At 32.1% G+C, this 15,320-nt stretch overlaps 1 protein-coding gene across 1 annotated transcript in view; it reads left to right on the forward strand.

Annotated features, from left to right (window-relative positions):
* Window positions 1-15,320, forward strand: part of LOC123660884 (fasciclin-2-like) — a 27,123-nt gene continuing 11,803 nt past the window's right edge. The window contains exons 1-2 of the mRNA XM_045595908.1: window positions 1-116; window positions 202-285. Of these exons, the coding sequence (XP_045451864.1) occupies window positions 225-285 (61 nt within the window). The 5' untranslated portion in view covers window positions 1-116; window positions 202-224. The remainder of the gene's footprint in view (window positions 117-201; window positions 286-15,320) is intronic.

A 15,320-nucleotide genomic window follows, 5' to 3' on the forward strand; every position in this document is an offset into this window, starting at 1 on the left:
ACGAAGCACAAGTAACCAACGTCAGTCGCATTAAGCCTAGTCGCCCGCATACATCGAGACCGCCGCACAAATCAATTAGAGCGTGTTTTCAAACGAACGTTCTAAATTTAAATTTTGTACGCCTTAGAATTTCCTATGCATTATATTTATAATCTGTCACAGCTATTTTAATATTGTTTGTTGTATTTTTTGTTGTTGTAGCTGTACTTGATGATTTTTTAACTATGGAATCGGAAAAGGAAAAACTGTTTTTCATTTCGTTGCTTCTTTGTGTGTTCATATCAGGTGAGTTTTATTTATTTATTTTTTGATTGTTTATAATATTATGTTGTCTTTTTTGTGAAATTTAATTTTTAAAGAGTCTTTAAGTTTTAAAACAATATTTATATTTTTTAGATGTAAGATAAAAAATAGTATCTAAATACTGATGGTTGTGATGCGAGCAAATAAATTAATTTCCGTTTATGGTATTCATTTCCTTATTATAATAATTATTTTAATAGGAAACTTGATTGATCAAGGTTTTTCTTATATATTTTTTTTATCTAGTATTGTAGTAATTGTTTGCTTCCCAAATGTAAAGAATAATAAAAAATGTGATAATAACATGTTAAGTTTTTTGTTTCATAACAAACGTAATATTCTTATTATTTATACGTAATGTTGTAAACATATTTATATCATCAAGTTTTTTTATTTCTTCTTTTCTATTTTGAAAACATATATTTTTTATCATATATTTTATCTCTCAATTCGATCTAGCGAACTTAGAAACTATGACAAAAATGTTCACATGGTTATTTTAGTTTTTAAGTAATTAATTAAATCGAATTGTTGGTATTAAACACGTACAAAGAATAAAAACATTAATTGTTATAAAAATAATTACAAGAAATTATTACAATAAAGAATTACCGATAATTACAATTACATTCAAAATATACAATTTAATGCAAATCTAAAAGAACCTAGATATAATGTCCTGATTATACATATTTAAATCGTCCCTAATGGGTGACTTGGGAACGGTTTATAACAATATTTTTTTATCAATACGGAGGTAATGTAGAAATCGTTCTCGATTTTGTCTATTCATTTAACTCTACTTTATTGTATACATCAAATAGATTAAAAAAACTTAAGAAATTTTGGCTATCTAGTCGTTTCTTCCAAAGACAATTCCAAGATAACTTAAACGGAAAAAGAAAATATGAAATTCGGCAGGTGTATTTAACGATTTATACCTTTTCGACACATTTAAAAGGTACAAGGTAGTTGATCTTAATAATTATATGTAAGAAAATAACTGCTCATACATATTTAGAAAACAGAAAAATAATTTTAATTCTCTGGGTGATAAAGTAGGTCTACTAAACCACAGTATAATTGTGTTAATTTGTCCTTATTTTTACTTAATAGGATTGCCCTAATACAAAAGCAGGACAGCCAGGGCTTTGCTTGCTTTATAATGTTGAATTCTAATAGTAATCTAATTAAAATATACTCTTCCCTCACTCATATAAGGTTACAATTAAATCTGTAATGGCAATCTTTATTAATCTAAATTTGAAATATATAATTATATTATTACTAGGATATTTGTTCATTTACAACCTTTACTAATACTATATTACAGAAGATTTCTTTTCGTTTGATGTCATGTGAGGCGTCTGGTATAATACGAAGTTATAGATATAAGAACTAACTAAGCCTTCATTCATCATGATAACTATATGATAACTGTTTAAAAAGTCTTTTGAGGCATATAATAGAATAATTAATAATAATTAACAACGTACAATAATTATTTATTCGGCTGTTAGGCTAAATAAAAACCGATGATTTACATACATATACACAAATACTCGTACACATACACATAATTTGTACAAAAATAAAGTACTCCTAACAACCAAAAATCAATTTCAAGACAATATTCTTTGTATTTATTGAAAATCGTAACGAACAAATGAAGTCAAGCATGCGACAAAAGATCAATAGTCAAGGCCGTTTCTTACCTACAGGAATATCACACAATAGAATATTCCATATTTCTAATTCATAACAATAATAATATTCCATGTTATTAAAAAGAGTAACACAACACGCGTATCAAACAATTTGTTGCGTTCGGTCACCAGCTAGTTGAGCTCGTTAAGGCGAGATGGTTATTCCAAAAATAATGTCCACCATATTGATGTCATAATGGTGAATTAAAATCATGCTTCGGTTTGATATTTAGGTTGATGGACGCTAACTTGTTATGATGGGCATGGTTCGTAAAGATTAGTGGTGATTAAACGTCTTGATTTTCTCTTTTGTTGTTGCTACAAATTAGAGGACTGCGTTGCGTTTGGCTGTCTTTAGTTTCTTGGGTGTAGGTTTTCTTGTATAATTAATACATGAGTAGATAAATATATTATATTTTTTTCATAAAATCATAATAATTTATATTTAAACTTTATAGTTACATCAAAAAAGTGTTTTAATTTTTAGTTAACACTATTTTAAATTACATCTCTATATAAATTATGATATAAATCTGTTTTCTGTTAAACAGAGTCTGATTTAATTGTGTTTGCTCGCAAACGAAAAAAAAACTGACTTCAATTATATCGACGAGTAATACAACGTAGATCGACGAAAAATTAGTCAAGTAACTACGCGTTATTAAAGATTACTCAAAAAGTAGTTATCAGATCTCAATAAAATTTATATGTGACCACATGACAAACATCAGCTTTCGATTAAATTAAAAATTATTAAAATCGGTACACCCAGTAAAAAGTTATTGCGGATTTTCAAGAAGTTCCCTCGGTTTCTCTGGGATCCCATCATCAGATCCTGGTTTCCTTATCATGGTACTAAACTAGGGATATCTTCTTTCTAACAAAAAAGAATTATCAAAATCGGTACACCCAGTAAAAAGTTATTGCAGATTTTAAAGAGTTTCCCTCGATTTCTCTCATCAGATCCTATTGTGCTTATCATGGTACTAAACTAGGAATATTTCCTTTCCAACAAAAAAAGAATTATCAAAATCGGTATATCCAGTAGAAAGTTATGCGGTATAATACAATGTAGGTCGACGAAAAAAGCGTCAAGTAAAAACGCATTATTAGATATAACTCGAAAAGTAGTTGTTAGATCTCAAATAAATTTAAATGGGACCAATTGACACACACCACCTTTCGATTAAAAAAAAATTGTTGAAATCGGTCCACACGGTCAAAAGTTCTGATGTAACATACATGGAGGGTGTCTCACACTGTGTTTGCCAACACGCGGTCTCCACTCATAGACACGTCTGCTCATGCGTGTATAAATAACAAGTCTAATCGCTTAGGTAAAATTGTCAAGCAATAAGCTTGTTCCAAGCTACAAATTAGATATCAAAATAAAGTAGAACTAAACATGTGAACATACTCGTAAAAATTATTTTTGTAGCAATCATGTACTAAATTTTTTATATTGAATTTGTTCCGTTCACAGTCACTGCCTAACTCATATAATAAATAATTAAAAGTGCTCGAGGATTCATCGATAACGATTACAAACAAACGAGCCTTTTTCCGAGTTATCGTTCCTAAGAGGTTGTAGTATAGCGATGCGACAAATTGTCATATATCGCGAGAAAAGTTTCTCGTGCCTCATAAAGAGAGAATTAATGTAAAGAATTGCTTTTTATTTGAGTAAATTCTAAAAAATTATGTTGGAACTCGTTTAGCTTTTGATTATTTTAAAACTTTGAAAAAAATAACTGAAGTAAAATTTTATACAAATTTTAAATAAGTTAAAGATATCCAGCGGTAACTAAGAACACAACGTGTTTTACTTCATGGACTTCGTGCGCCAAATATATCTTAGACAACAGAAATCCTAGAATGAAATTAAAAAATGTCTCTTAAGAACCATAAATCTTTTAGCGTTCAGAAACATTTTCTTTTATTTTTAGTTCTCATAATTATAAAGTATACATCTCTTACCTTCGACGATATTGTCATCTTTGCGGAGACGCTGGATGAGGTAGGCCAAATGCTGGCCGGCCTAAACAAGTCCTCCCGACGTGTCGGTCTCTGAATGAACTTGGATAAGACGAAAGTTATGTTTAACAACCAAGTCATACCGATACCGGTATCGGTCGATGGTACCCTTCTCGAAGTTGTTCAGGATTATATTTACCTAGGCCATACTATCCAACTAGGCCGCAACAACTTCGAGAAGGAGGCCGATAGGAGGATTCGGTTGGGCTGGGCGGCGTTTGGCAGACTCCGTCGAGTCTTCACTTCGAAGATTCCGCAATGCTTGAAGACAAAAGTTTTTGAGCAATGCGTCCTGCCTGTGTTAACATACGGAGCCGAGACGTGGACACTGACGAAGGGACTGGTCCACAAGTTTAAAGTCACTCAACGTGCAATGGAACGGGCTATGCTTGGGGTCTCTCTCAAAGACAGGATTAGAAATGAGACTATCCGCGAGAGAACGAAAGTAACCGACATAGCCCACAGAATTAGCAAGTTGAAGTGGCAGTGGGCTGGTCGTCTGTGTCGCAGGACCGATGGCCGTTGGAGTAGACGGATCCTAGAGTGGAGACCGCGTCTTGGCAAACGCAGTGTGGGACGTCCTCCGGCCCGTTGGACCGACGATCTACGTAAGATTGCCGGTGTAGGCTGGATGAGGTTTGCGGAAGATCGGGATGTGTGGCGCGAACTTGGGGAGGCCTATGTCCAGGAGTGGACTGCGATAGGCTGAAGTGAAAGTATACATATTCCTAACTTATCAATTAAATACTTCGCTTCATCCTCTAAATTTCCATTCCAAGGCATAGGCCTCTTTCCCCATGTAGGAGAACGATCAGAGCTTAATCCACCACGCTACTTCAATGCAGACTGACTGATATATTCCCTACTATGAGTAACGATCGCTATCAGATGTACATGATAACAACCGTGACCGACTGCTTAACGTGCTCTCCGAGGCACGGTGGGGAGACCCACAAGGACTGCACAAGTACTCAGACCATTGCAAACATCTGTATAGCCAATACAAATGTTTTCCATGTGCGGGGATCGAACCTGCAACCGCCAGCGCCAAAGCCACAAACCAATGCTTTGACCGTTGCGCTATCGTCATCGTTAAAGATGTTGAGTATTATTAGTTTTAGGATTTATGTAAATGTGTGTATATAAAGGTGACCCAACACACGATGCCCCGTCTTGAGAACTGTCAAATACATGGTAACAAATTAAAAAAAAACAAAAAAAACAGTCTAAGTGGTCCGGCCATTGACCGTTGAGTTTTGCGCTAAACGACACGTTTATAGATTTATTTATTTGAACAGATAACATTGAAGGGAATACGCTCTTCGAAAGTCAAAAACATTAAAGCACATCAATTCTTCATGAATGAATATAACAACTACTATTGAAGTAGCAATAAAATTATTGATATTATTTCGTATTACTTATTAAATGCTATATTGATTAATAAGCTCATCTATTTTTTTTAGATCGCCTACAAACCTTTATACAGGTGTTACAAATTGCATGCTGTAGTCACCTAGTACCTAACTAGACTAACTCTCATTTAAATTATGTAATAAAAAATTTAGTATATAATCTGAACTATGTGGTTTTCCGATACTAGTTACTATTTCGTAAACTCTTGTGAAATAATATATAAAGTCATCTATTCAAATATTCAATAAATACAGTTCTCATATTCTAACATTTGACATTTCCACAGTGTTTAAATTAGAGCACAGAATTATGTTTAAATGTATTAATACCTCACTTCTCTCACCTAGATGTTACTGGATCGTTATCCAGTTATGAGTCTATAAATGTTTTAATGATTGACGTTCAATTATACACATGCAAATTTTAGTTTATAATAAAACTAAAAATAGACTTATTTAATTGGTTAGTGGTCAGTGTCTATTTGTTCGCATATGGAAATAATGGCATTTTAAAACAGTAATCAAAAAGTATATTTTTAATTAGAACCTTAAATGGCTTTGTGTACAACACTGCTATGTGTATACATTTTTACATAGAAATATTGTCTATATATATCGTAAACTGTCTCTACGGCTCTTTGCCCATGGTATTTTTTTTTTTAATTTACGCAACTTATTTCGTTTCTTAAATAGTAAACCTCAATAATTTAGAATTGAATGGATGTTAAAATTTTTGTATTACATACCAAAACATAACGCAATACCATTTAAATGCGACAAATAATCTATTTAGCTAAATTGGTATGTTTGTTGAAACAGAAACAATGACGCGTTAATTGTACAATATTTTCAATCTTACCAGTTACTACGATCATGACGAGTGCGAAACAATTGGTACCTAATAAAATGTATAGTCATTTTCTACTACTATATTCATTTGTAATTCAACGAAAACTTACATTTACAAGTTTAGTATTTTGCTTTTAACATAGTTTTTGCTGAAATAATAATATGATTTTAAAAGTAAGTCCAGTCGACAAAAGATTTGTTGTGTTAGTAATAAGCCTGAAGGATTAAACATTGCAAATAGTTATATGTAATTATTTACAAATAGTTATTTATATACTCAAGATTTAAATAAAAAAGTTAACATTTAAAAGTCAATTATTTTTTTTTAATTTTAATAATAGTGACAATTAATAATTGTAACATTAAAAATTAGTTAAACGCTTTGAAATTTGATTGACTTTTCAAACGTCACGTACAAAGGCTTTTTTGTTAAATATCACTTAAGATCTAAAACTCTACGTTGTATTGCGCAACGCAATTTTAATTTATTTTCAAGGATATGTTTACACATTTCGACCAACTCTATATCTGGAAGTAATTCGTCCAATACATTTACGACGCAAAATATTCGCAATTAAATCGCCCCTTGCAATAAAAAGATTAATTTTATTGACGCAATAGGTTGGCGGCTCATAAGTGTCAATATTTTCACTATATTAGACCTACCTATATATATATATGCCTACAGATATACTACATTATACAGTTCCAAGTATAAAGGTCCGATCAAGATGTGATAGAATTGAAGCTGCATTAGATATTCCAACAAAAGATAGCATATATTAAAATGAATGCACGTGTAGTATATATGAATAAAACACAATGATTATTTCTTGAGTATTTTTATTCACAAGTATTTCACATTCCATATCCGGATTATTTTGTATCCATAAGTATTTTAGTATTCAGAAGTTATGAAAGTAATTTTGTAGTGACAAATATCAGCAGCGATAATTTTGTACGATCGTTAGGAAGCTTAGAATTATTTAATTTATTAGTAGATTATAGCCAAATTATTGGGAGTACTTTAGTAGAATAAGAATAACAAAAAAATTATTAATTAATTAATTGATAGAATTGTAAAATTACTAGATTTATAAATATACGAATAGATGCCAAAAGATGTATATGTGTAGTGTGTACGCAATTTCCTTCTACTGTAAAGCTTTTGAAGATATTCCGCATTATAAATCTTACATGATGCAATGAAGACAAATGATGCTATAAAAATTAAGCTCGCTTCAACTTATGTTGCAGACATAGCACAATCTTTAACTGAAGCCTTGAATGATTAAAATTAATGAGCAATTCAAGACAATGTACAGTCTAATCGTGTGGGGCTTGCAGTCACGTATTTTATATAAATAGTTGGTTGTACTATTCGCTGACAAAATCATTTGTGCTTAGCACCAGAGAAAACCGTTTATTCCAGTTATAAGATCTAGTTATTTATAAGAGTTATTATACCACTACTACTATAAAGTAACTATAAAGTAGCAGTCGAGAGTTGGATTCAATCTTATTATATTATATATAAATAAAAATGAATGTTGCTAAGACGCTCGAAAATGGGTCGACCAATTCGGCTAATTTATTTTTTTGTATTTTCCTTAAGGCCCACGGAAGGTTTTAATACTGAAAAAAAAGTTTTCTATTACCTTTTGATAGAATGAAGTCTTTCCAGGCAGCTAGTTTTCAAATATAATTATCCGACTCTGATAATTCTTTTGCACGTTGTTTTAACCAAGTAATTTATAGAAAATCTACGCCTGATAGCGATCGTTACTCATTGTAGGGAATATAACCGCCAAACCGCATTGGAGCAGCGTGGTGGATTGAGCTCTGATTATTCTCCTACACGGGGAAAGAGGCTTATGCCCAGTAGTGGGATGTTACAGGCTGAAGCGCAATTTATAGAAAAACTCAATTTAAGGGTAATAATTATCACGTTTTAAATAAATTACACTACATTTTACAAGTTTAACGGGAATTATTACCCATTTTTCAGGTAAGTCATATATGTAATTAAAGGGGCTAAAAATAGAATTAATTAACAAGCATGTTACACACATGTTAACGAATGTAATAAATAATAAGCGACCGTGAATACAATTGTAATCGGAGATCAATGCTAGGTGCTATTGCATTGCTTGACCGACCCTCATCTTCCGTGTAATACAACTACTTGAAATCGATACGTTTTAACTAAAACTAGAAACGTTACCAAACACTGGCCCATCAACAAACTATTGCGATTCATTAAGCTGAGTCTTTTATGTTAAGATTTGTATTTGAGAAAGTTTACCGGAAGGAAAAGCGTTTAATACCATAATTATTCTATATATACAAATTTCGTGTCACGATGTATGTGGGCGATAAACTCCGAAACTACTAAACCAATTTTTATCAAATTTTGTAAGCATCTGTTATTTGGTCCAACTTGAGAGATAGGCTAGTTTTTATCTCAAATATACTTGATATGTGGCGCTGCTATCGGTATTTAACTCCGAAACTACTGAACCAATTTTTATCAAATTTTGTAAGCATCTGTAATCTGATCCAACTTGAGAGATAGGGTAGTTTTTATCTCAATTGGAACCGGTAGGTGACGCTGCTGTCAGTATGCAAGCAATCAAATATATATAATTATTCTAGTCTCTGCGTTTTCCTGAAGAGTGTATTAGGCAACACAGTATCTGTCTGACACTGCCTAAATCGTCTGCTATAAACGAACTAAGGCCAATGATGATGATGATGATGATGATGACGATGATATAAGTAACTTATAATTAAGTTTATAATGAGATAACACCGCAAAGTAGTTAAATACGAGTTTAAAAACTTATAATCGACATGTCGATGTAACTATAATTTTGTTTGGTATATATTCTGTAATTCGCTATTCTGATTCGTATTGTGTAATTAGTCAGACGTACTCTATAGGTTTGTTTTGTACACATTCAATTCGTATGTTACGGACACGCTAGCTTTTTGTATCATTTAGATGGAGTCTGATTAGCCTGTCTGCTAATCTATACAAATAAATAAAATTGAAGTGTCTATTTGTAATATTAAAAAAACCGCTTTTACTAAATGCATATACCGTACATATACCAAAATAACATTTTTTCTGTCGGTCTGTTTGTTCCGGCTAATCTCTGAAACGGCTGGCCCGATTTTGACGGGACTTTTACTGGCTGATATCTGATGTAATAAGGAGTAATTTAGCCTACTTTTATTTTAGAAATTTATTTATTTTAAAACTCTGCGAACTGAAAAACTTTTTTTACATTCCACGCATACGAAGTCAGGGCACAGCTAGTATCAAATATGACAAATGCTATCGAATGAATTTATTAATCAAGGTTGTGTGCTTTAATTGTTAATATTTGTTTTTGTGTTTTTGTAGTTAACATCGTTTTTATTTGTGTGTATATAAATTTTTGATGCGGTATCAAGTTCGCCTTTGTGTCAGATGGTTTTACCGTAAACGCTTGTTAACAAATGTGCTAGTCTTTTGGCAAATGGGTGATATTTAAACAAAAAAGGCTCTTTATAAATATATTAAATATTTAATAATATAATGTAATCCTAAATTGTTCCATCGTTTTAATTTGGTATGCATCGTTTTCGTACCTTTTCATCAAATTTTATGTATCATTATTAAAAAATAAAAGCGAAAAAAGTCCATTTTTCTGGTATTTATTTTATATCAAAAAGGTATTCGATTTTTCAAGGTCCATAATTCCATATCAATTTCAATCGGTGGTGCTTTACATGGTCATTTTCTCCATAAAACGTTATTGGCAGGGGTACAACCCCTAGAACGTATCCCAATGTGCTAATACCTTCACTAGGGACAAATAAAATTGAAACATGGTGGTCTGCATTACTCACAAACGAACTAACAAATTGAACTTTTGGAAAATATAACGTAATCTGTAAAGAAAGAAAAAAAATTAGGTATTCGAAATAAACTAAAGGGATAGTGTTAAGTTAGAGTTATTTTAAGTACGATAACTATACAGGGATAAAAATGTATGTCGTCTGAAATCTCATTTCTTTATAGCAATCTTGGTTTAGGTACTCACAGATATATGGCACAACTCTGTGGTGTTTATTATATAAGCTTTAATACACAAATTCTTTAATGGAAACGGCCTTGTGTGCCACTAAACAGAGGCATGTTGAGTTGTATGGAGCAAGTTTAAATTCCCAACATAAATGATTTTATTTAACAAAGAGCTTCATAACATCACTAACAGTGTCATAAAAAGATTAACTCATTAAAAGTTCTCATAGTTGAAAAATAAATACGCATGATGTCACATAAAATCATATTTAAGATAGTTTGCATCTTGGTAGAAGATAGAGTTACATGCTTATGTCTCACATACACTGACAATGAGTCAAGTTTACGATGATTGAGCTGTATGATGCCCACGTGTCTTCCGGATTTGTCATAATTGTCATCATAGAAGTATTGCCTACATTGTACACACATAATATGTACGTGTAATGTGTATATAGGAGCGTCGGTTTCAGTAGGTTTGTGTCTTTGTAAAAATAATAATAATAATAATAATATAATAATAATAATAATAATGCTTTATTCATAAAAATATTTACATATAAAATAATGAGTTCCCTGGTTCTTGTGATAGGCAAGGCCTGTGCCACAATGAACCAGTGTGCTCTTCCATTATTGATTTCTAAAGCAATCTTTAAATTAAGTAATATACCTTTAAGCAAACTAGACATAATCAAAAAGTAAAAAGTAAAATATAGTACAGGATAAGGTGCATTTCTATGTGTGCATATGTGTATGTGTGTATGTGTTTGTGTGTGTGAGAGTGTGTGTGTGTGGGTGTGTGTATGAGTGGTGTGAGTATGAATGTTTTTATGTCTGCGCAATAAAATTGTTTAAGAAGTGCATACTAACTCCAGTATGCCTTGAGGAGATCTTCAGTTTTTTGGTAGTCCAGCGAGGACAGCCACTTGAACACAATCGCTTTAAGTTCTTTCAGGGATAGAGTATAGTAATTTAATATTCTATTAGCCCGATTGTACAAATAAATGGACAGATAATTGCTCTGTTTTCTAGCCAGAGCAGTGCGAACCTTGGGAAGTACAATAACATTCCTAACCACGCGCTTACCGCTGCTCACACTAGGTTCGTACGGCGTGTACTGATGTTGACGAACAATAGACTGCATTATGAACAGTTGCCTAACAGTTAATACTGAGCATTTCTTATACAATTCCACAGTAGGAAATCTGTAAGGGCTGTATGTCATAGTTTTAAGCAGTGACCTTTGAGCTCTCTCAACCAATATCATATGTGATTTAGAGGCACCCCCCCAGACAACCACGCAATAGCTTAAAATAGATTGAACTAAAGCATAATAAACGCTACGCAAAGTATCGAGGTCAACTACATCTCTGAGTTTCTTAAAAATCCAGATGAGCTTGCGAATACGCGTTGTTAATAATTCAATATGCTGCCGCCAGCCAAGCTTATCATCTATTAGAACACCCAAGTATTTGATCGTAGAGGATCTCAAAATAGACAAGCACGCACAAGAATCAGTCATAGACGGATGGCATGTATGGACCTTAAGTTCCACGTCAGGGGTACTAATTTTAGCAGTAGTAAATTGTAAAAACGTTGTCTTTTTAATATTTAATGTTAAGCGATTTGTCCGTAGCCAACTAGTAATCCTAAGTAACCCTTCCTGAGCCCTATCTCGTACATCCTCCCAAGTTGGTCCATGAAATACAACAGCTGTGTCATCAGCATAAGTAAAAACTTTGCCAGCAGTCAGAGTCATCTGGCACAAATCGTTAATATAAATCAAAAACAAAGTCGAGCCCAGAACACTACCTTGTGGTACTCCATATGTGACAGGTGCCTCATTGCTAATAATATTATCAATTTTGACTTGTTGTGTACGACCAGTAAGAAAACTAGTGTACATAGACAAAGCAGTACCCCTTATACCAATCCTTTCCAGTTTCTCCACCAGGGCTGGTGTCGAGAGAGTGTCAAAAGCCTTCGCTAAGTCGAGAAAGATACCGATACATTTATGCCCAGAGTCAATATGGTTGGTAACATAGTCAGTTAAGTTGCGTACCGCATCTACAGTGCTTTTTTTGGGTCTAAATCCAAATTGATTATTAGACAGAATTTTGAATTTTTCTAAAAAGTTCATAAGTCTCTTATTTAGCATAATTTCCAATATTTTTGATAATGATGTGAGTACTGAAATCGGCCTGTAGTTTGTGACATCCTCTCGACTCCCACCCTTGTGGACCGGAGTTACTAGAGCCCTTTTGAAAACTTTGGGAAAAATTCCTTGTTCAAAACAAAGTTTCAATAGAATTGTAAGTGGAGGAACGATTATGTCCTTAGATAGCTTTAACAATTTACTAGAAATCATGTCGTAGCCAACAGCACAATTAGTTTTAAGGCTATTAATTATTGATCGAACCTCAGCTTCATCTGGCGGTAAGAAGGCCATAGAGTTAGGTAAGAATGGAGTTTTAGAAGTTAATAGGGTACTACTATAAGAGCGTTCGATGTTACTCGCTAAGTTACTGCCAATGTTTGCAAAATAATTATTTACAGCTGTCACGGCATTAAAAGGTTCATCGCCCTTATGTAAGAGTTCTTTAGGTGAAACTTTATTATTTGAGGTACCAACTATTTCTCTGAGAGCAGACCAAGTTTGTTTATTGTTACTAGCGTTTTGAATTAAGGATCTTTCGTATTGGATTTTTAGTTTTTTTATTAGTGAATTACAAAAATTTCTGTACCTTTTATAGCAAATTTTCATAACAGCATTATTAGGTTCTGCTCTGAGTTTTTTGTGCAACTTATCACAAAGAACTTTAAACTTTTTTCCAACAGGAATTTATTTATTTAATTGTTTAGAGTATACGATATTTTTAAATATTTAGATTAATATTTAATAAAAGAAATACATATTTTATAGGACGAACTTGATTTCGGATGGGCCGTGCCTGTTTTCAGCGTTAAATTAAAATTATAAATAAAAGAAATAGGATATTTCTTCCATTTAAGGATATATTTTTTAAGCTCTTTAAATATTAATAGTTGAAGGCATTAACGAAAAACAAAAATAATTTTTTTGCACCTTAATTTGTTGATAACTTTTACAATATTTTGCGTGCTAGAAAATTCTTCTGACCCATTTTTCTAAACGGCAATCCGGATTTAATATTTTTAGGAGCTTTATCGCTATTTAACACATTATTGAACTTGATGACTAGACTATATGGCCAATAAAAATGTTCGTCATGTGCGGGGATCGAACCCACAACCTTGCGGTGCGTAACAGCCAGTGCTGTAACCGCTGCGCAAATGCATCTCTTTCTCCATACATATATAATTTAAAATAAATTGCTGAAATCCCCCTATATAGTAATTTAGATCTGTTTTTAATGACTTTGTTAGTTTCACAAAACATGTATTTAATATGAACAATTATTTTTTGAGCAACATTTTTAAGACAATCAAGTGAATTTTAACAAAACACATGTTATACGACCTTCGCTTTCGATGGCGAGTATTAAAAATCATAATTAACTGCACATTCCGGTCTAATTTGTTAAGCTGACCCACTTATTTAGTTTTCATTGTTTAGAACACAAAACGTGAACATTTATAACCATGATAGTAATAAAGTAGATAGCATAATATTTGAACGCATATATTTAAGTACCAAAATATGTACTTCCTTATTGATACTAAATCTGAACGTATTTTCGAATGCATATATTTAGCTACTATCTTAAAATATTGCAGGATACTAAGTACGTCATTCTGGCTAGCAAGTTTATAAATGTTTGAGTGCTACTCAAGTGACATCTTACTGAACAAAACGACAGACTTTTGTTTTGTTGAGCCGCTTTTTATATATATTTTATTTTATAGAACTACAGAAGATATATATATATATATATATAACTTTATTTATTCAATTTTAGAGGCCATAAAGCAAATATTTAACGATAACGAACAAATGTGATAAAAATATTTGTATATTAATAAAAGTTCATAGGAAATAAAGAGTAGAAGTATGTTCATCACTTCAGTCTATCACAGTCCACTGCTGGACATATGCCTCCCCAAGTTCGCACCTAAAATGCGAAGTAAGTTTCGCACCTTGCGAACTCATGTGTTTTATCCATAGTCACCACTCTGGGCAGACGGGTTGGTGACCGCGGGACTGGCTTTGTCGCATGGAAGACATATATATATATATATATATATATATATAGCGTATTGCACATATATACATACATACACACACATATATATATATATGTACAATAATTTCATATCCAGTTCACTTGAATATATCCGGTACGGAATGTAACCGGTACATTGATTTGCAAAAGTTATTTTAAAAAAAAGACTAGACCTATATTCTATTATTTTACTCTTTCCTAGTTTATTATTTAAGTAGAACATTAATTAACAACAACTTAAGTTTCTTTTAATACACTTAAATATTAAAGGATTTTTTTTTTGTAGTTGACTTCACACGGGACTTATTTTCTTATCAAACACGTATAGAATAAGGGTGAAATCATAACTACCTTTTGTAAAATCCGGTTCGTAAGATGTTCGTAGTACCAAAAGTATTACATCAGTTACTATTGTTTGTAGAGATCAAAAGCGCGCAACATGAAGACGAATAGTTGTAAATATTATTCTTTAACGTACCTACTCGTACTTTGTTAGTCGTTTTGTAGTTCAGAGATAATCTTTATGATGGTAAAATAAAGTAAAATTAGGAATGATATTGTTTTTGTAAATTATAACATATAAAAAAAAACAAACAAGGCAAATATTGGTGGTTAAAATTCCAATATTTTTATTGAAATATATAATTTTCATAATATTATATATAAAAATATTTATCCAAAGTTGAAAAAAACAGTCAAGTTACACTTTTTGTGTATACTTAACTTAAACTAATTTTAT

Source organism: Melitaea cinxia, chromosome 16 (genome assembly GCF_905220565.1).
Source record: "Melitaea cinxia chromosome 16, ilMelCinx1.1, whole genome shotgun sequence".
In the NCBI taxonomy this organism is placed as follows: Eukaryota; Metazoa; Arthropoda; class Insecta; order Lepidoptera; family Nymphalidae; genus Melitaea; species Melitaea cinxia.